Here is a 20,037-nt window from a genome sequence, read left to right as displayed (position 1 = left end):
CTCGTTATGAATTCATCTGTGGTAGCAAGGGGACAGAACTTCTATTACCAGGTTTAGAAACTACTTGGAGACACCTGGGAGTTCTTGGGAGGGTCAGTCAAGGTAAAACTGCTGACCCAGAACACAAAACCGTAGGTGTATTCTAGTGGCAGTCGGAGGAGAGAGGGGACCCAGATAGCCAGTGTTTGTTTTAAGATATTGAGGAAGATGTTGGGAATATAAGGACACAGATGGAGGGGAGAAAGCTTGTTGCAGTGGTACTCTGACTTGGGTTATAATTCACACTGCCAATAATCTACTTGTGTGCCCTTGAATAAGTCATTTAAGCTCTCTAGGAGCCCCAGTTTCCATATCTGTGGAAGGAGAGTGGGGAGACTTCTTTAAATTGCTATAGCATTTACTTTGAACCTCCCTTGGGGCAGCATTATTTTCTGCCTGGTATTATATTTCATGTGTACAGACATCATCCCCACACAGTTGACAGAAAACTCTGAAAAAACAGAGAGCACATGACTCTCTGTGCTGCACCCCCGCCTCCAACCTCAGCAGCTGGAAGGATGCCTTGGGCAAGGTAGGTACTCAGTGATGATTTGTTGAATTGAATTGAACTAGATGGTACCTTTTTCTAAAATTCTGTGAATCTGCCTTTAAAGAAGGAGGGGCTCACTAAGGCAGAATGACTTCTAGCTTCAGTTGAGCAACTGCCATGTTGCCAACTCTGTCTGTAGACTTTGGAAGAATGGAGAGAAAGTAGCTCTCGCTAATAAATTACCACAGGACACCTAGCAAAGCCAGTTAATTTCAGGGTTAGCTCTGTGCATGAGTAATCAAACAATGTTCAAAACTCAGCAGTGGAGAAAGGGCAAGATGAAAGGAAGGCAAAGAAATAGAGAGGGGTGAACAAACCCTTCAAAAATGGGGAGCACATAGGGCTTTTAAGAGACAAATTTTGGCATTTGGCACATTTCTTGATGATGGTAAGAATGTTTGGGTTATATTTTCAGATATGGAACCTCCTAGAATTAAGTGCCCAAGTGTGAAGGAACGCATTGCTGAGCCAAATAAACTGACAGTTCGGGTTTCCTGGGAGACCCCTGAGGGGAGAGACACAGCAGATGGCATTCTCACTGAGTAAGTGAAAACTTTGCAGCTGGAATGATGTTGTTTCTTTTATGTGAGACATTTCCTACCAGGAGTGGGGGAGTGTTTTATGTGGGTCGGTTTGTGCTTTCAGATGTAGCATCCCTGGTGAGTGGCAAAATACGCAGAGCACAGCTAGTTTAGGTCTCAAACCTGGCCTCTCAACTGCTTCAACCCTTGTCCCTTTGGTTTCGTCTCAATGTGGTACCATGGGTGATGGTTTGAAATGTCTGTCAGATCCCATCATTGCACTGCTCAAAGCCTTCCAGTAGTTTCCCATCTCACTTGAAATAGAAACCCTTATCTTTAGATTACCTATAAGACCTGTAACCTGCCTCCAGCCATTACCTACCTATCGTCTTCTTCTTCTCCTCTCCTCTCCTCTTCACTAACTCTGTTCTAGCCACTCTGGGCTCTTGCTCATCCTCAGACATGCCTGGGATGCTCCTACCACAGGACTTTTGCCTTGTTCTTCCTTATGCCTAGAATATTCTTCTAGATATCTGAATCACACCCTCTTCTTTTTCCAAATGTTGCCTTCTTAGCAAGGCCACCCCTGACCTCCTATTTAAAGCTGTAATTCACACCTTTTTAGCAGTTCCTATTCTCTATTCATGCTTTATTTTTCTCCATAGTTCTTTTCACCATCTGCCCTGCTATAGTTTTTACTTATTTATTTGTTTACTGCCTGTGTCCCCTACATTATGTTCACTGCCATATCCCCACTGCCTAGAAGCCATGCCTGACACACAGTTGGCACTTAATAAACATTTGTTGAAGGAAAGGAGGGAAGAAATAAGGGATGGTGAGAAGAAAGAAGAGGAGGGGAGACAGAAGGAGGAAGATGAAGCCAACTGGTTAATTCAGGGATGGAATCACCCCCACTGTCTGCCTAGGAGGCTCCCACTCATGCCCCAGGCCTTACTAAGATGCCACCTCTGCTAGGAAGCCTCCAGCATCTCCCAGGCAGAGCCAGAGACAGGTGCTGCCTCCTTATGCTCTGTGAGTATGGCTTAATGCAAAACTTTTCCACCACTTGTTTGTTGTACTGCACCTACTTCTTTCAAAACTTTTCATTTTCAATCTATTTTTCTAAAGTTGTGACTACATCAAATGCTTACAGAAGTTATAAGAAAAAGATGGTGTCTTTTGCATTTCTGCCTACCCCAGCCTCACTCTCTAGGACAAATGGCATTAATAGTTTGACATACATCCAGTGTGCTTTTAAAAATGGGTGGTTCTCTTTGCTGAAGTTCGGCTACATGTTGTTCTAATCTGGCTTCTGCGCCTGTACCCCTGTAGCTGTTTGGTTGGCCTCCATGTTCCCTGGAGGCCACTACTTCATGTCAGCACTTTTACATCCGTGCTTTAAAGTTCATGTCCCCATCAGACATCCCTATGAGTTTTCATCTGTGGTCAAAGGAATCCTCCGAATTACCCTCTGGTGAGTCATTCAGTGGGGAAAGACCTAGAATTCTTTCAACCCAGAGTGTGCAAGAGAAAACATGTTTACATAATTATTAGCAATCATAGAACATCTTCTGCTAAGAGGAGGTTGAGCCTCACCCCTAGCAGGACATTTTGTTCCTACACCGTTATAATCTCCCCCAGAGCATCATCCAGCTTAGACAGTATTATTAGTAATAGATCCCCTTCTGACTCCTCAATGGCAAAGTTTGAGCATTAAAAATACTTTTTATTTGCTGTTACAGACGCATTTTCCAAATCCCTACGGAGAAATTTTGGTGGTTGGGATTAAAAATAAGTCACAGTTGACATAACCAGGGATTGGGTTTTATTTATCTTTGACTCCTTGCCCCAGCCCCTAGCACCTAGTTGGTTCTTAATAGAGTTTGGCAACTATGGTTGCTGTTGTGCTGTTGGCACAAAATGTCAGGCCAGAACACCCTTTGTCTTCACATGGCTCCATTTGGTTAAAAGCTTAGCAAGGACATTTACTTTGGCATTTTTTGTGGGTAATCTGTGTGTTAATGGCTAGAAATGTGACATTTTAAAAGAGTGCTTTAGAGTCTCCTACCCCTACATTCAGAGCAACTATCTGCTTCCAGAGTTCTATAGCCCAGAGCCAGCAGAAGCTTGGAGCAGGATGCTTTGGGCAGCAGGCTCTGGCTGAATAAGAAATTCAGAGAAGGTGGTCTTGTCACCTTGCCATTTCTCACTTGGGCTCCTGGCTTCCCTGCCACTTCTCCTGTGACCCCTTCTCCTATGCCTTGCCTAAGCTACTGTTAAATATATTCTAAGAGGGGAGATTCTAGAGAATCTCTGAGTCCCATGCTCTATGGCAAGTGCTTCCTGTGAGTTTCCTTACTTACTCCTTATTATTTATCTGCATGTCAAAGATGAAATCAAATCTTGAGAGGTTAGTAGCCACTAATACTTGAAATATTTTACTCTCAAGTTTATCTACATTTAAATTGTGCCTCTTCTGGACCTTAATGCATCTAATGCCCAAAGTGACATATCTTAAATGGAGGGATTTCTGACAGTTTTCCAAGACCCTTTACTTCGTAGCTTAAACAGCTGCTCTGTTTGCCTATCTGTACGACTGTCCTAAGTGGTGACAAAGATAATTCCACAGGTCTGTTATTGGTAAATATTCTCATCTTTCCTAAGAATTGTGATAAGAAGAGAAATTATTTATTGAAAACAAACATAAACTGGCATTTGATCATGTTGTACCTATTGGTGTCTGGGTTAGACAGATGAGAAGAACATCACATAGCTATGTAATGTTGGGAAAGTTCCTTAACGTTCTAGTGCCCCAGTTTCCTCATCTGTGAAATGGAGACAAAGGTACCTATCTCATAGGATTGTTGTAAGGATTAAATAAACTAATATATGTAAAATGCCTAGAACCATGCCTGGCATATGTAAGGTATATGTAACTGCATCCTCCTCCCCCTCCCCCTCCCCCCTCCTCCTCCTACTATTTCGATGACTAAGAAATTACAGAGGTCTTGACTTTTGTTCAGGAAAGGGCTCTATTGGCCCAGACAGAAAAGGCTGAGAAAGTTCTAGCACCCCCTACAGGCTCAAATTGCCAATGACTGCTTAGAATACCCTCATAGATGATTTTCCTATAGAAAATTCCTTCACCCTTCCAACAGTGAGCCAATTCAGGTCCCCCTGAAATAAGGGTGGAATTAGAGGAAGACTAGGGCCCTGGGTTCCCAGCCTCCCCCAACTCCCATTCTACTCTCCAGTGTCACCCAGATGTGTGTGGGCTGCTTGGTGCTCAGCAGTGTTGTGTTCAGTGCCCTGGGGCTCTGCTGCCAACCTGGCAGTCCCTGTTGGTGATGATACATTCACTTGCTCATTCATTCATTTCATCCAGAAATTATTTTTCTTATAAAATTATTTTCCTTATAAAACCAGTAAATGAATTGCCTCCAAAGACTTCTCTTGTTTCCTTGAACTGGGGGGAAAAATTAAAACTTCCCAATATTTGGGATATTCCATTTTGTGGTCTCAAACTGCTCTTCCAAAATAGAGTAAAGCTCAAGAAATTTTGATTCAAGAATCCTTTGTTCTCGCCAAACTGACCTGATGGCTGCCCCTCGCTATCCCTATGTCCTGTGGAGAGGGGATGCTCACCAATTGCTTGCTAGGCCCATAATGGTCATCTTTGGTGTTTCTGGTTTTTTCCCTTTCAGTGTTATTCTAAAAGGTCTTCCCCCAGGCTCGAATTTTCCAGAAGGAGACCACAAGATCCAGTACACAGTCTACGACAGAGCTGAGAACAAGGGCACTTGCAAATTTCGGGTTAAAGTCAGAGGTAAGGTTACTGCTAATAGGCTTTTTTTTCATTTTTATGAGAGCAAAATGAAATGAGACTTCAAGCAAGAATGCTCTGTGAGTGCCCAATGTGGTAGGAATATTTGACAGCTTTAGATTGTCTCTAATGAAGCTGGGGGAAGTGTCCTATCTTAATAACTGAATTTCACAATGCAGACTATGACTGGATTATTTAAGGGAGCTCAGAGACCAGTAAACTAATCCCATAGGAGCCCACAGCTGGCTCCCCAGGCAGAAGAGTTTTCAATAACTTTTCCATCCCTGGGGTTGGGATGATCAGACATACCCTGCAAGACCTTCTGTACCCAGAGTGGTTAAGAGCCTCCTAGCTTGGTTCACCAGGATACCATGTTCTTGGCATTCCAAAAGATTTGTTCTATCTGATAAAATCTCTCTTCTCTGCTGGGCTCAATCTCCACATCGATAACGCAAGGACACCAGTTAAGCTCTGTGTTCTCATTGGTATGGATGAGACCGTTTTATGTCCCCACCCAAGTGGCCTAATAGCCACCTCTGCCCCCTCCTTCATTTAACAGCCCCCCCCCTTCCCTGCTTACTCTGTTGAAGGGAGCTCAGCCCTGAGACTCCTGTGGGTTTATGTCTCTACAGTCAGGCGCTGCGGCAAACTCAACGCCCCGGAGAATGGTTACGTGAAATGTTCCAGTGATGGTGACAATTATGGGGCCACCTGTGAGTTTTCCTGCACTGGTGGCTATGAGCTCCAGGGTAGCCCTGCCAGAGTGTGTCAGTCAAACCTGGCTTGGTCTGGCACAGAGCCTACCTGTGCAGGTATGTGTGCAGCTCTCTCTCCAGCCAACAGCACTTGAAGCCCCCTTGGTTCTGGATTCCAGTGGATAACCTGTACAGGAGGGAGGGTTTCATTCCACACACTTTGACAGGTTCACTGCCAATCATTCTTCATCCGAGTGTGTGCAAACAGTCCCTGGATTCCTGCTGTGGCTCAGCTTGCCATCCCTCTGCCTGTCCTCTGATTTACCTTTCATGTCCTGTAAGGAAGAAACAGGAGGTGGGCACCCATTGTCAGCCTTTGATGGCATTGCGATTCAGTAAAGTCTGCTTTAGTTACCCTTGTTCTTCCCTCCTATAAATATGAGGATCTTGTTGATGAAACCAGTACACTGCCATGTACAGGCCATATAATGCCTCCTTGGCAGCCATGGCTTGACAGTCACGTAGACTTTGGGTATTTGGAATCTTTCCTTTTATGTAAAAGGAAGAAAATACTACCTTACCTACCACTTGAGTTGTAAGAATTAAATGAGGTTATCCATTGAACAGTGGATTAGAGCTGTGTCTGGTGTAGGGTTAGCCTTCAATACATATCCGGTATTACTGATGAACAGAAATTGGGCTAGGTAGTGATAACAGTGAAATTTGGACCAGCTAGAAAATTCTGGACACATCTCTTATTTATATACCCTTCTCTCTTCCCTACTTCCTGGTACTGGTTCATCTCTCTCCTTCCCCAGCAAAATTCATCAGGAAGAAGAGATACATGTGCACCATGATCTAAATGCCTACAGTTCTTCAGTTTCATACATTAAAGAAGAAAGAATGTACTCTTTCCAGACTCTCCATCTCAGGTCTTAATGCCCACCATGCTGGCACTGAGGCCTAGCGGGGGCAACCAACTAGGCCTCCAAGTACAAAATGGTTGCCACTTACAACATGTGGCTGTTGAGCATTTGAAATGAGACTAGTCTGAATTGAGATGTGCTGTAAGTGTAAAATGCATACTGGATTTCAAAAACTTAGTGCAAGAAAAGAATATAAAGTGTCGCTTCAACAATTTTCATGTAGATTACATGTTGAAATGATAATATTTTGGATATATTGTATTCAGTAAAACAATGTCATCTGTTTCTTTGTACTTTTAAAATATGGCAACTAGAAAATTGTAGTTACGTAGTGATTCACACTGTGTGTCTATTGACCAGTGTTCTCCTGAGGGACCTGGGGGAGGGTCGGGGACAGGCACTCTGTATTGCTCACTGTGGTGTCCCAGTTCCTGGCACAGGCCTTGGCACATAGCAGGCACTCAACCTATGTTGGCACAGTGAATGAATGTGTAAATGAAGAAATAATTCAATGCAAATTTATATTTTGAAGTATGACCACCAAGACTATAAATCACACATGGGGGAAGCAGATGTGGCTCAGGTGACTGAACTCCTGCTTACCACACGGGAGGCCCCTGGTACAGTTCCTGGTGCCTCCTGAAGAAGACAGCAAGCTGAAGCAATGGGCAGGCATGGCAAGCTGATGTGGCAAGCTGATGCAACAAGAGACACAAGAAGAAAAATTTAATGAGAGACACAACAAAGCAGGGAATGGGATGGCTCAAGCAATTAGGTGCCTCTCTCCCACATCGGAGTGTCCAGGTTCAGTTCCTGGTGCCTCCTAAAAACACAGTGCACAGCAAGTGCAAACAACAAGGGGGTAGGAATAAATAAATAAAATAAATCTTAAAAAAAAAACACCACACATGGAATACCCTAATTCTCCTCATATTACTTTTTCTTCAGCGCCAGGTCTTTGACTTACCTGTCTATTGAACTCACATCATTGACCTTGACAAACCAATCAACTGAGATGGGTTGTCACTTATTTGCTTTAATGGCAGACCTGTTAGAAAAACTGCCTTGGCCTGTGTCCTCCATGGCAGAGTTGTTTGCTCTGTGGCCCTCTGTGTCCTGCATTACTCTTTCCCCTCTACACCAAAGAGGCAGACCTTGGACATTCTCAGCCATCCCAGAGCGAGCCTTTTCCTTGCCTACTCTTTCACCTTCCTGCCTCCCTGAACCCCTTCCCCCAGCAGATGCTGTTCATGCCCGGCCTGGATGCCTTTGGCACTCCCATCTGTATTTAGAAATACTGCAATTACCTGGGTCTTTCAGTTTGAGGGTTTTTTCCCCCTGACCATAAAAGCTTTGTCAGCCTGTGCACAGGGTCAGCTGGAAGCAATGGAGAGTTAGTGTTCAGAAACAGCCCTCAACCAGTGACAGAGGAGTTGGTGTACTCCAGTTCCCTCCTTCCTCCGGTGGGATAATTCTGACTTGTGTTGCACATGTTTTCCCAGAGTTCCCAAATGGAATTGAGTTCCTGACGCCCATAGCAATAACTTGCTTCTAGGAGGAACACAATTTTGCAGCCACCTGAATGTTAGCCCAGTGAAACCTATTGTGGAATTCTGACCACTGAAGTTGTAAGATAATAAATTTGCTTTGCTTTCAGTCCCTAAGTTTGTGGTAACTTGTTACAGCAGCAATAGAGAACTAATACTCTCCCCCACCCCCTTACCCATGTTTCCTGAGACCACTCCTAAATAAATTGCCTACACTCAAATCCTTGTCTTACACACATGGTTCTGTGTGTCACCATGGACTATGTTGAGCCAGAACCAGCAGAAGATTTCTGACCCATGTGGCCATATCTCATTACAGCCATGAATGTCAACATGGGTGTCAGAACGGCAGCTGCACTTCTGGATCAGTTTTATGAGAAAAGGAGACTTGTCATCGTGTCCACACCCACAGCCCGAAACGTCCTCTACCGGGTACAGATGGGACTGCTGCAGGTGAGTCCTAGTGGCAGGTGCAAGGTGGAAGGGAGATCTCTAACAGGCAGGGCTCAGCCATTTCATTAAAAGCAAAGGCCAGATTCAGTGCCTGATTTATTTACTGAGAATTTCAGGAACTGGCAATTTAGAGCTGCCACCTAAAAGAAATATTTCATTTCTAGGTCTGGGATATAACCTGATTAACATTGACTTCCCAGAGCTAACCCAATTGTTTTCCTGCTAACAAGGTTTGTCTGTCTTCACTAATAAGCTTAACTGATGTGCTGCCCAGGCCCTGCCCAAGAACAGTTGTCTTTGCTTAACCTCCAGGATGTGCCTGGGATGTAGGCTGGCCCACGGAATAAGGGGAGTCTGGGAGCTCCCAGGCCCCAGATCCTGTCCAGAAGATCTTCTCCTACCCTCCCAGAGCCCTTCAGAGAGTGGCAGCCAACTTTTAAAACAGTGGTTCTCAAAGTGTGGTCCCTGGGCCAGCAGCATCAACATCACTGGGGAACTTACTAGAAATGCAAATTCTCAGGTTCCACTTTGGGTCGGGTAGATTTGGACTGAATCAGAAGCTGCATTTTAATAAAATTCCCAGGTATTTCCTCAGCACTTTGAAATCTGAGATGCACTTTTCTAGGACGTGTGCCCTTCTCAGATGAGCAAAGTTTGCACATACAAAAGGAGACAACCAGCATCTTGGGAAAAAAGCAAAAGAAAACTCGAAACTGAAAAGTCCTGTGCTAGTTTGCAAGGCTGCTGAAGCAGATACCATGAAATGCTTTGGCTTTAACAATAGGAATTTAGTAGCCTGCCAGCTTGCAGTTTTGAGGCTGAGAAAAATAGCCAAATCAAGGCATCATCAAGGCGATGCTTCTTGAAGACCAGCTGCTGGCAATCCTGGACCCCTCTGTCACGAGGCAAGGCACATGGCTGTGTTTGCTGGACTCTCCTTTCTCTTTCAGGTTTTGTTGTTTTCAGCTTCTTGCTTCTGTGGCTTTCTATCTCTGTCTGAATTTCATTCTTTTATAAAGGACTCCAGTAAGATGACGAAGACCCACCATGGGCCATGCCTTAACTGAAGTAACTTCATCCAAAGTTCCTGCTTACAATGGGTCCACACCCACAGGAATGGATTAAATTTAAGAACATGATTTTCTGTAGTATGTACAGTTCCAAACCACCACAGATTCATACCTAGAACTTGCCTGTTTTTGTCCTGAAACTGGTTTGCAGTAAGAGTTACCCACCTGATATAATGCTAATGAGGCAGGATGTACACTTTGTCATTGACAGGATGCCACATGTGGTTTTGGGGGGGGAATATTTTATTCATTTATTCCAGTGAATAGAGTTAAGTGTTTAGAACAATCTTGGTTTAATCAGAGGTTACAATTTTACTTCTCATCTCAGCATTAATACAATGATTAATGTCTTTCTTCACCCTTCCCATGTATTTGAAGGCCTTCCCGTGAGCTCTGAAGAGCTATATAGAAATCTTTTGGGCTGCCTTGACAGGAACCAAAATCGTTGCCTGTTTACCCTCAATCCCTGCTACCTGGCCTCCATCCTCTTGTCCTCTTGTCTCAGCTAGGCGCTTGTTATTCAGACAACACAAACCCACACCCCTCCATTCTGTGGAAATTGGCTTCTCAGGCTATAGCCCAACAAATATGTTTCCAACCTCTTCTTCCATTTAAAAACCAATAAGCCAACAACTTGCTTATCCTCTAGATTGACAAACCTAAGCACATGGACCAAATTTGGCTAGCTGTCTTTTTTTTTTTTTTTTGAGGTATCAGGGACTGAAGATTGAACCCAGGACTTCATATGTAGGAAGCCAGTGCTCAACCACTGAGCCACATCAGCTCCCCTGAGTTTTTTTGTTTGTTTGTTTTTGCTTGTTATATGTTTATTTATTTTTATGAGGCACTGGGAACCGTACTTGGAACCTCCCATGTGGGAAGCAGGTGCTTGAGCCACATCTGCTCCCTGAAAGTAATGTTTTTTATTGGAGGGAGTGGATGTGGGTCAAGCAGTTGAGCACCCGCCTCCCACATGGGAGGTCCCAGGTTTGGTTCCCAGTGCCTCCTGAAAAAAACAAAAACAAACAACAAGCCAAACAAATAAAAAAAAAACAGCTCAGGGAAGTTGATGTGGCTTAGTGTTTGAGCACTGGCTTTCCACAAACGAGGTCCCAGGTTTAATCTCTGGCCCCCAGTACCTAAAAATACAAAAGTTTTATTGGAACATAATCATGCTCATTTGTTTTTGTATCTTCTATAGCTGCTTTCTCATTACAATGGCAGAGTTAGTAGTTAGTACAGAGATGTACAGTCCCACAAAGCCTAAAATATTTATCTGGCCCTTCACAGAAACTTTGTTGATCTCTGCTTTACTATATTCCATTCTTTCAGGTGCTTGCTAAATTCCTAATCAAATAATTGGCTAAAATAGTTGGTATCAAGGTATTCGCCTGTGACCTATCTCCTAATCACGCCAAATATTTGCTTTTGCATTTTAACCAGCACCTTCAAGGAAAGGTTTGACTGACTTAGGCATTTCAGTCAGAATAATAGAGAAGTTTCTCTCTCCCTTTTCCAACCTTTCTATCAATTCTGTCACCCATCTAAAGTGGCATCCACGGAATTTGGTAGAAAATTTGATGTTCTAATAGTTCAGGAGTTTAAAATTTCTTCTTCCATTTACCCAGATTAGTCTCTTATTCCTTTTTTGTCTCCTCATTGCCGGTACTGCTCCTCATGAGAACTCTTGGCACAGGAATGACTGGGCCTCCTTCCTAAGGTTCTTTCCATTGAGCCATTTGTCCTTGTTTCTCTTGGGTTTGAGCCTAGAGGGCATAGGGCAGGGGAGATGGGGAGGGTGGAAACAAGGGCAGAGAAAGGGCATCTGGAAATGTTTTTCCTCTCCTTACAAAGACAAATTTAGAATCCTCTGGAGGTGGTCTTGGAGATTTTTGAAAGGAAATCTGGCACACATAAGGTCTCGCCCCATCTGGAAATACATAGACTACCATTTTGCTTAGGTTTTAAAAATCCCATTGCCAAGCCATTTCTGGATGAGTCCTCTAGGAAGGTATTTAAGTTTTATAGCCACTAGTTTAACCCCGGTTTGTCAAGATTTTAGGACAGCTTGCAACAAGCAAGTAGACGTCCCCAACCGACCAGTGCTGCTTCTGTTCGTGTTTCATGTGACATAGAAATCGCTTTCTTTAGCCATGCTCATACCTGCCCTGTTCGTTTTTTCAGCAAGTTCAATGCAACCTGGATCTTCGGCACATCACCGTGGTGGAGCTGGTGGGCGTGTTCCCCACCCTTATTGGCAGGATAGGAGCAAAGATGATGCCTCCGGCCCTAGCTCTGCAGCTCAGGTAGGGAGAAGTCCTGCCCTGGAAAAGTATCCCCTGTAAATGCACTTCTTTCTGATCTGACTCCCTGATAGTTTTCTATTCAGTATTGAGTACAGGCTACCTTCATTGTTTAATTCATTTTATTCCTGAAATATTACAACCTTGCTAATTAACGTGCTGCTGCTTGTTCAAATATATCATGTAGTGGGTAATTATCATTGTTCTCTTCTTTCCTTTCCCCTTCAATCAAGTGCATTTATTTTGTCTTTGCTTTTTGTTGTTGTTGTTATGTTTTTTTGTTGTTTGTTTGTTTTTCATTTGAGTGGGATGGGGTAGGGAAGACCTGGAAAAGGGGCTTGAGCAATCCTTGGTTTTATTTGGAGGGCAAGGGTCCAATTAGCCATTCCAACCTTGGATACTTTTCCCTCCATGTGTCCAGGGCATGAAACCATACCCACATTGTAACAATTACATTTGTAGTTTGTATTTATAAAGCCAGATCCATGGTGTTCAGACTCTGAGTAATGGTATTTTAAAGACACAGAATTCAACAGCCAAAAGGTAATTTCAGAATAACCCAAAATTTTACTTGCATCTCTTGACCACTGTGGAAAGGAAGATTAAGCTAAAGCAAAAGTCCTTAGAATTTTCCTTTCTCACCCATATTTTCCTTTATATACTGTAAAGGAGGGTGCAGATTTCTGCTCTGTATGATCTGTCAGGGCCCCGGCTGATGGTGGTTTCACCTTCTTATAGTAATATCATCCAGAACATGTGGCCTCCAGTTTTCTGCAACAGGGGAAGAACAAGCACCAAACCAAACCACACTACACCTACTTTTTTATGCCTTCATTAGAAGTGACATACACACATTCCCTTCCAGTCCATTGGCCAGCACTAGTCACATGATTGCAGCCAAACTTCAAGGGAGGCTGGAAAGGATAGTCTTTCTGTATTACCAGGAAGGAAAAAATGAAATAGGGCTTGGTGAACCCTATTGCAGGTGATCAAAGAGGTTCACAGAAATGCCTTGAGAGATTAGATGATAGAAACATGCTCTTAGCAAATGGTGTTATAGATGGACGCAATCATTTCTATCTTTAATTTCCCTATTTTCAGCTGCTTTTTAGCCCATCCCAGTTTGATTTATCCTTCTTTCCATCTAAAACGAGTCGGCATCATCCCCCAAAACTCAGAGGACCAGAGATGGGGGAAAAATAAGAGGATGCCTGACTCCTCTTTAGTTGGCCAAAGTAGAGGGATGCCTAGATACACTCATAAGTCTACATATATATTTTTATTCTACTGCCTTTACATCTAATACCTCCACAGAGTGTAAGTCTTTGAGATCAGTACCAGATCTCTTTAACATTTGCTACCCAGTGCCTAGCACAGTGCCTGGCACCATGTTGATGCTTGATAATTAAAGTAAATGCCTCTAAATTTCATTGAAACAGCTCTAGTATGTACAGGGGTGGTAGCAGCTTTTTAAGGGTTGTGTTTACAATTACTGTACTCTTATCTTGAGTTAAAATATGCAGAACTCATGGTAGAGAATTGTGTTGATACTTGCAAGTTTATCATAAAAAAAGTCTCAAAGTAGATTTAAGAAGCTGTTGCCTATTTGGGACCACCTGTGTATGCCCTTCGTCAATGATTTTTTTCAAAAACCTGTTGTGTAATTTGTTAAATGTTCTTATTTGGATGGCAGTTAATGTATGTGTTTAAAATTGAGCAACTTAAAAAATCTGATTTAAGACCAAAAAAAGAAAACAGAAAACTTCTATCATTCAGATATATGTTGGAGCTACTGTAGACCTCTGTAGGCTGAGGATGATTTAAGCAACAAATACATTGCATAAATGACTTATGCAATGGGTTTCAATTCTTAATGTGCATCAGAATTACCTGGCGGCCTTGTTAAAACACAGAGTGTTGGACCCCATTCTCACACTTTCTGATTCAGTAGGATCTAGGGTAGTACCTGAGAATTTGCATTTCTATCACATTTCCCAGGTCATGCTGCTGCTGCTGGACTGGAGATCACTCTTTGAGAACCACTGATCTTGTGTTGAGCCAGAGGCTTCACAATTTTTTGAAATGAAACTTTTGCAAAGGAGCCTATAAGTAAAGGATCAGTCTTTATTGTGCAAAGCTAGCAAGGCCAGAAGATAGTCTAGGGAAATGCACATGGAAATGATCACTCAGATGCATGATTTAATGGATTCTGTGTCAGGCTGCTTGACCCCCTATTTCAGACAGATCAGCGAGGAACAAGGAACTTGGTAGATGGATTGTTTTGTTTCCCTTTGAATTGCATGCTAGAGTCTAATACAAAGGCAACAGGAAAATTTAGGCTAAGAATGGGAAGCAGGAAAGAAGAGAAAGAGAAGCAGAATGTCGGGATAATAAAATTATCTTGTCAGGTTAGAATTATATTCAAATAGCACTGAGGTCATGGTAAAACTATTGAAAGAAATCAGCAGAAAGGAAAGAGTATGTGCCTGCTGTTGCAAGGCCACCCCCCTTGCCTCCTTTCATGCCCTCATTGCCTTTAGATCTGGACATATTGGTTAACTCATGTGCTCTAGAGTAATGTTCTAGCAATCTCAAGAATAAATGGGACCAAGAAAATAAATTTCTATTCCCATACTATTTTTTGAGTCTAGATTTCCCTGAAAGATTCTCCAGAGAAAAAATCTCATTCTAACCCCAGTGACAGATATTTGTATAATTCCAACAAACTGCTGGCACTACCACCCATTCCATATTCCATGGGGTGTCCAATCTTCCCACCCAAAGATTTCTGTGATCTCTTGGCCACAGTAGAATGTATTCCTGTGACTGCGGCTAGCCTCCTGATATGACAATATCTCTTCCTATGTCTGTTTCCCCACATTATATTCTGTGCCAATAAAGGTATAGGGCTCAGCAGACTGTGGCACTATGTTTGGGGGCAGGTGTTTCCAACCTAGTCTCATAAGCACTATAAAATAATATGCTCCAATTGTTGGTCACTCTTTTCCATAGGCTCCAGCTCCCATAATGTTGCTTGGCCCTTTTCTCCCCCCCAGATCTGTTTATCTCCCTACTCCTCTGTTTCCTAGAACTATCTCCCTCCCCTAGGACTTGCCCCAAGAAAGTCAATACTCAATACCAATCCTCTTAATGATGCAGAGCACTCTAGCCACCCATTCCCAACTTACTTCCTGGCCTATTTTCATGTGTTCAAAGACTCATTAATGCACTCAGGGAAATTGCCTGCTCCTGGGCTCTGCAGGACACCAGGCAGAGGCATTGCAATGGAGTCTTCCTTTAATTTCCAGGCACTAGAAGCGGATTAGCAATTTAGATTCCCACTGAGATAAAATAGAAATTATTTCTATCTTCCCTGAAACTCAGAAGAAAATGGGTTTAATGTAACAACTTTTTTCCTACCATGATCCATTTGTATGAAGAAAGCATATTCCACTTTAACTGGCATATGTGCAAAGTATACATATTCCACAGATGGTGGTGTATATTCTGCTTCACACATAATCTTATGATAGCCAAACTGAAAAACAAAATCTGGAGGAGAGACTGAGTGGGTTAATTTTCTCACTGGCCTTAGCTTATGTTTTGTTTTGTTTTTTTGCTTTCTCTGGCATCTAAACATTTTTGTATTGATATTAAAAACATACTTTTATACAACTTCAATTTTAGAGTGGTGTAGTAGAAAGAACACTGGACACTGAAAACTACTTCAAATCCTTTTGTGGAATGACTTAGGTGTACAGATTACAATCAATCAAGAGTCAAGGACTGTGCGTCTGAATATCCAGGGTGTCGAGCAGGCTCCATTCCCTCTGACTTTGCAGCCCTGGGCTGGTCACGGAATAGGCCAGAATCACATATGGAAAGTTATTTCAATCAGTTTCATCTCATTCAGGGTTTCTCAGCCGTGGCACTGTTGACATAGGGTGCTGGATGATTCTTTGTCATGGGGGGCTGCCCTGTGCCCTGTAAGATATTTAATAGCATCACTGGCTTCTAACCCGTAGATGTCAATAGTCCCCCACTCCAGTTGTGGCAACCAAAAATGTCTCCAGACATTGCCAGATGTCCCCTGGTGTACAAAATTGTCTCCACTGAGAAGTAATCCTAGTGCTGATGGGTTTGAAATGTTATCAACCTAGTCTGCAAACTCGGGTTGACTGCAATCCAAGCAAAAATATGTTAGTCTTGTCTCATGCGCCTTGTAGCAATTGTTGGCCTATAGCACCATTGCAGGCTCAATAATTCCTGACGATAATCTAAAGCAGCACTTCACAGCCTTTGATGTGCATACCAAATCCCCTGGGATGGGAAGCAGACTTGGCCCAGTGGATAGGGCATCCACCTACCACATGGGAGGTCTGCGGTTCAAACCCCGGGCCTCCTTGACCCGTGTGGAGCTGGCCCATGCTCAGTGCTGATGCGCGCAAGGAGTGCCTTGCCACGCAGGGGTGTCCCCGCGTAGGGGATCCCCACGTGCAAGGAGTGCACCCTGTAAGGAGAGCTGCCCAGTGCGAAAGAAAGTGCAGCCTGCCCAGGAATGGTGCTGCACACATGGAGAGCTGACAAACAAGATGACCCAACAAAAAGAAACACAGATACCCGGTGCTGCTGATAAGGATAGAAACAGTCACAGAAGAACACACAGCAAATGGACACAGAGAGCAGACAACTTGGGGGGAGGGGGCAGGAAAGAGGGATAGAAATAAATAAAAAAATAAATCTTTAAAAAAAAAATTACCTGGGGAGCTTGCTGAAAATGAAGATTCTAATTCAGTAGGGTTGGGGTGGCGTGATCTCCATTTCTAACAAGTTCACATGTGGTGCTTCTGGTTCAAAGACTATACTTTAAGTGGCAAGAGTCTAAAGGTTGATTCAGTCCTTCATGCACTGAGCCTTTCTTTGCACACAGGACCATTCTAGGGCTGTGATTGGTCCACCAGAACACTTGGCAGTAGGGTTTTGACCTAGTTTTCTCTTTTCTTTGTCTGCCCTAGGCTTTTGCTGCGAATCCCGCTCTATTCCTTTAGCGTAGTGCTAGTGGATAAACATGGCATGGACAAGGAGCGCTATGTCTCGCTGGTGACACCCGTGGCCCTCTTCAACCTGATTGACACTTTCCCCTTGAGAAAAGAGGAGATGGTCCTGCAAGCCGAAATGGGCCAGACCTGTAGCAACTGATGTGATGGTTTCTTTTTTAGAGATTCTGCTTCTCTTTCTACATAGTGCTATGCAGGCAGGGAAGGCCTTAAAAATATCCTTGATGTACAGATTTTTTATTTGTAATTTTTAAAGTCTATTTTATTATGAGCTTTCTTTGCACTTAAAACTAGCACTATGCTTTTGTAGTTTGAAGTGTCTCAAAATTATATGAATATGCTATTTACTCTAACTCTCTTTACCATGGCTGGTTAATTTTGTAGAGAAACTAGAAACCACAACCATACACGTATTTTCAACATGTTATTCAGTGTAATACACAACTCTCTTATATTTTGTTGTTTTTATAAAACTTTTATTAATAAAATATTTTGGAGCAAATTTATTAAAACTCACCTTGTTTTTCATGCTTAGTGCTGGTCAGTGGTTATAGGATTGTGATTCTTAGTGTGTTTTAGGAGTGGAAAAATGTAATTACTCTCCCAGACAAACCTTGAAATTTTCCCTTCATTTTCAGAATATCAGGTTGGCTTATAGTCTATTCTGGAACAAACAAAATGACTAAATTAATAATGGAAAGTCCAAATTCCAACATACACAGGTTTAAAACGAAGATTTGACACTATTTTTTGAAGACTGGGCACAGTGATCGCTATCCTGTGAATAGGTTTATACTTGCTCTATTTACAAAAATGATTTTTTTTTCAGAAAGCACACTAGAAGCCATTCTTTTTCTTCTTTTACCTTCAGATATAGCAGATAAATATCTGTGGCATAGCTGGAAGAGAAATGTTAACCAATGATGAGTTTGGAAACCATGAAATGGTCAAAAGATTGCTTGACACAATTACATAAGAGTATATCAGCTAAAGCATTCTTGTCTATGACAAGTCAGCATGTCTTTTGCCCCACAATCTGAAAAGTTCAAGCCTTGAAGATGAGTTGACATTTAAAGAACTGCCTGTATTTCTTCAACCTAGTCTTCTTGATGAAATTCTACTATTACAGTCACTTTGCACATGACACACAGACTATTTGAAGATGAATGCACTGTGGAATTTAAAAAAAATTAATGTCCTATGCCAAACGTTGGAACCATTTCTAAAGATTAATTAACAGGATTTTTCTAGAGAACTAGTTTCTTACTGCAGTTCTTTCAGGATATTTCCATGAACCTCTTGGACTCCATAAAAGCAAACAGTTCTGTTCTGTTTGCTCATACCACTTGGTACTGTAGAACTTTGACATATTTTTGTGTGTGTTTGAGTGTGTGTGTGTGTGTGTGTGTGTATATATAGGGGGGTAAGAAGTTAAACTGGCTGAACTCAAATTGAAAACTGTCTCTTCTTCAGTAGATGGCAGCTGAAAGTTCAGTGATTTTAGCCCCAGCTGGGCTACTTGGAATCCACCCCACTCCTGGCCTTAGCATGTGTGGTTCAATGGTCAGCCTATGGTCAGCCAAAGATTTAGGTAGTTAATATACACAGTGTGGTATTCCCCTTCTCTGGCTATCTCCTTTCTGAGATTTTCCTTCCCCACTTCAGTTGCTACAGTGGTTCCTACTCTGCCCTCTGGTTCTTCAAACCAATATGACTGCAGTTATCTTCATTTAAACATCCCTCCTATTCCAGCACGATGCATACTGCAACTTGTCCTTAGGCCTAAACCATAAAAAGCTGATGACTCACCCAGTTTAATAGCTTTCATCCAAGTGATGATCACCCTCCAGTATCTGCCTGCTTTTTGGTCACCCTCCAATGCCTTCAGGTAATTGAGGTTTTTTCCTATATTTTGTCCAGGTATAGTTCTTGTGTGTGGGTGGTTGTTCCAATAGGAACTCATTGGTCATCATCAGAAGGCTAGTGAAGGGTGAACAAGAAGGTGGAGGGGTCCAGGCCATTCCCAGAGAACTGCAGATTTCACCTCCATAAGTCTTCAACTCTTGGGCTCGAGCTTAGATAAATGGAGTAGGAAATGAAGGAGAAGAAAGGCAATGAGGTTGTCCAAAGCACATTGAAGACAGGATCGATATCCAGGATGGTGGTGCCTGTATTTTAATCTATTTCTGCATAAAAAGTTAGTTGCTTTACATAAAATCACATAGTTTCTGTGGGTCAGGAATTTGGGAGCAGCTTAGTTGGGCAATTCCGACTTGGAGTCTCTCATGAAGCTGCAGTCAGATATCAGTCAGGACTGCGGTCTCTAAAAGGTTGACTTGTACTGGAGGATCAGCTTCCATGGTGGTTTACTCACACAGCTAACATGTTGGTGCAGGTTGTTGGTGATGTCTCTGTAATTACCCATATGGGCCTTTCCAGAGTTTCATGGCATTTGGCTTCCTCCAGTAGAAGTGGTCCAAGAGACAACAAAAGGGAAATGACTATATTTTATGACCTCACCTCAAAAGACAGACGCCATCTCTTCTGCAGTATTTTTACTGGTCACGGAGGTCAGCCATATTCAGCCTGGAAAGGATATACACAAAGGCATGAATGCCAAGAGACAAGGTTTACTGGGGTTACACAGGAATCTCCAAGAGCGCCACAAAAAAAGAACAGGATTCTTTAGAGAATGTTTGGTTCCATGTTCCATGCAGGAAAACTCAAATGAGATGTCTTGCTGTTGTCAGAAAGCAAGAATGCTTTTAGAGTTACCTGAAGGTAATATTAAAAAATAATAATAAAGAATCCCCTACCAATACAAAGTAAAAGTCAAATAAAATCTGGGCAAAAGACTTGATCAGACAGTTAAGCAACAAAGATATAGGCACACGAAAAGATACAAAATCTCTTTAGTCATCTAGAAGTGAAAATGAAAACCACAATAAAATACTGCTAGAATAATTGCAATTTAAAAGATGGACAATACTAAGTGTAAGCAGGAGTCAGAACAGCTGGAACACACCTAAACTGCTGGTAATAGTGTGAAGTGG

At 42.6% G+C, this 20,037-nt stretch overlaps 1 protein-coding gene across 2 annotated transcripts in view; it reads left to right on the top strand.

The window, feature by feature from the left end:
• SRPX (sushi repeat containing protein X-linked) overlaps window positions 1–17,486 on the top strand; it is a 102,344-nt gene extending 84,858 nt beyond the window's left edge. For both annotated transcript variants that reach the window (XM_058292259.2, XM_058292258.2), the window contains 6 exons: window positions 1,005–1,131; window positions 4,815–4,936; window positions 5,566–5,745; window positions 8,421–8,554; window positions 11,809–11,930; window positions 16,943–17,486. In XM_058292259.2, coding sequence (XP_058148242.1) covers window positions 1,005–1,131; window positions 4,815–4,936; window positions 5,566–5,745; window positions 8,421–8,554; window positions 11,809–11,930; window positions 16,943–17,126 — 869 coding nt within the window. In that variant the 3' untranslated portion in view covers window positions 17,127–17,486. The remainder of the gene's footprint in view (window positions 1–1,004; window positions 1,132–4,814; window positions 4,937–5,565; window positions 5,746–8,420; window positions 8,555–11,808; window positions 11,931–16,942) is intronic.
• The last annotated feature ends 2,551 nt before the right edge of the window (window positions 17,487–20,037 follow it).

This window comes from Dasypus novemcinctus, chromosome X (assembly GCF_030445035.2).
Source record: "Dasypus novemcinctus isolate mDasNov1 chromosome X, mDasNov1.1.hap2, whole genome shotgun sequence".
In the NCBI taxonomy this organism is placed as follows: domain Eukaryota; kingdom Metazoa; phylum Chordata; class Mammalia; order Cingulata; family Dasypodidae; genus Dasypus; species Dasypus novemcinctus.
This window is presented reverse-complemented; position numbering and strand designations above follow the sequence as displayed.